Here is a 2,085-nt window from a genome sequence, read left to right on the forward strand (position 1 = left end):
GTAGAGACGGGGTTTCACCATGTTGACCAGGATGGTCTCGATCTCTTGACCTCGTGATCCACCTGCCTCGGCCTCCCAAAGTGCTGGGATTACAGGCTTGAGCCACCGTGCCCGGCCCTTCAGTCTTTGCTTTCTATCTTTGCTGAGTCGTTTCTTTTAGTATGCTTAAAAATTCAAGAATAATCTACCAAAGTTACTGCCTTTGCCTGGTTAAAGAAAATCAAGTATCTTGGCTGGGCGTGGTGGTTTATGCCTGTAATCCCAGCACTTTGGGAAGCCGAGGTGGGTGGATCACCTGAAGTTGGGAGTTCGAGACCAATCTGACCAACATGGAGAAACCCCATCTCTACTAAAAATACAAAATTAGCTGAACATGGTGGCACATGCCTATAATCCCAGCTACTCTAGAGGCTGAGGCAGGAGAATCGCTTGAACCCAGGAGGTGGAGGTTGCAGTGAGCCAAGATCATGCCGTTGCATCCCAGCCTGGGCAACAAGAGGGAAACTCTGTCTCAAAAAAAAAAAAAAGTCAAGTATCTCACTTTAGGCTGTTTTAAATGCAGTAAAGGGAAGGGGGAAATGAAAGGTTTTTTTTGCTTACATTTTTAAAAATTTTATGTTTGTACCTATTTCTAGGCAATTTCTTTTGTAAAATTTCAAACTTAGAACTTAACTCTTAATTCTTCAACTCATATTTCACATTGATTTATTTGAACTTATTGCTTCACTCTTATTCCTGTAAAGTTGCATCGTTGCAGAATCCCAGAAGTTTTGGAAAGAAGTTAATGAAGAACGTGACTTTACTAGACTATAACAGAATTTTGCATAAATCAAATATGGTGTATTGTTTTTGCTTATATTCTGCAGTTATAAAGTGAAGTGTCACTTTATCCTACTCTGAATTGTGTGCAAAAAAATACATGATGATGTATGAGTTTTTTGAATATGTAATATTATTTTGGAAACCTAATCTTAGTCTACCATTACCACTGATTTGTTAGAAAACTTAGAGTAAATTTAAGCTTATATTGAATATTGTAAGTTACTCCTGTATTTAAGAGATCTGACAGCTAATTTACTTAGCTTTTTTTTTTAATTCACCTTCTACATATGTCAGGGGCTGGTGATTCAGAGACCAATAAGGTATATTCTCTGTCCTCAAGAAATTTATCATTTTGTGGCTCGTTTGTATAAAATCATGTGCTGATTCTTAGTCCATAAAACAACATCGGATGGGTGCAATGGCTCATGTTTGTAATCCCAGTGCTCTGGGAGACTGCGGTGGGAGGATGGCTTAAGACAGGGAGTTTGAGACCAGCCTGAGAAGCATAGTGAGACCCTGTTACAAAAAAGTTTAAAAATTAGCTAGGCTTGGTGGCACATGCCTGTAGTCTTAGCTACTCAGGAGGCTAGGGTGGGTGAATCACTTGAGGTTAGGAGTTCAAGTTTGCAGTAAGCTGTGATTGTGCCACTGCACTCTAGCCTAGGTGACAGAGGGAGATCCTTCTCTTAAAAAAAAAAAAAAAAAAAAAAAAATTAGTACACCCTTTTGAATCAAGTGTTAACCAGTGCCGTGAAGCGGTAGAAAAGGTAATGTCTGATTCACAAGATCCCTGCCATTACTAGATCAACACTGGTTGAGGAATAAATGATGAAGTTTTTCTTATTTCCTTTGGGTAGGTGGCTACTTCATTGTTAAAGGAGTAGAAAAAGTTATTCTTATCCAAGAGCAGCTGTCTAAGAACAGGATCATCGTGGAGGCCGATAGAAAAGGGGCTGTTGGAGCGTCAGTTACCAGGTATGGAACGCAGAGATGGTGTCCTTAAGAAATATTGGTCATTCCGTTAGTCCTAAATGGCTATTTCAATACAGAGGGAGCCAGTTATTACTCTCTAAAAACAGGCATTGTAATATTTAAACTATCTGCATTTAATTTATTGTGAATGTCTGGAAGCATAGGGTATTGATTTTTAAATTTCGGTGAAGGGAGTCTGAGACATTGTTTGAAAAGTCACTGTTTAAGCTGAATTTTATGTTAGCTTGTAGAGCATAATAGGAGATTTTTTTTTTTTTTTTTTTTTTTTGA

General features: G+C 38.5%; 1 protein-coding gene across 3 annotated transcripts in view; it reads left to right on the forward strand.

Annotated features, from left to right (window-relative positions):
- Positions 1-2,085, forward strand: part of POLR3B (RNA polymerase III subunit B) — a 137,037-nt gene that overhangs the window by 21,823 nt on the left and 113,129 nt on the right. For all 3 annotated transcript variants that reach the window (XM_017540805.2, XM_037742963.1, XM_017540813.2), the window contains exon 8: positions 1,680-1,797. In XM_017540805.2, coding sequence (XP_017396294.1) covers positions 1,680-1,797 — 118 coding nt within the window. The remainder of the gene's footprint in view (positions 1-1,679; positions 1,798-2,085) is intronic.

Source organism: Cebus imitator, unplaced genomic scaffold (assembly GCF_001604975.1).
Source record: "Cebus imitator isolate Cc_AM_T3 unplaced genomic scaffold, Cebus_imitator-1.0 Scaffold8, whole genome shotgun sequence".
Classification (NCBI taxonomy): Eukaryota; Metazoa; Chordata; class Mammalia; order Primates; family Cebidae; genus Cebus; species Cebus imitator.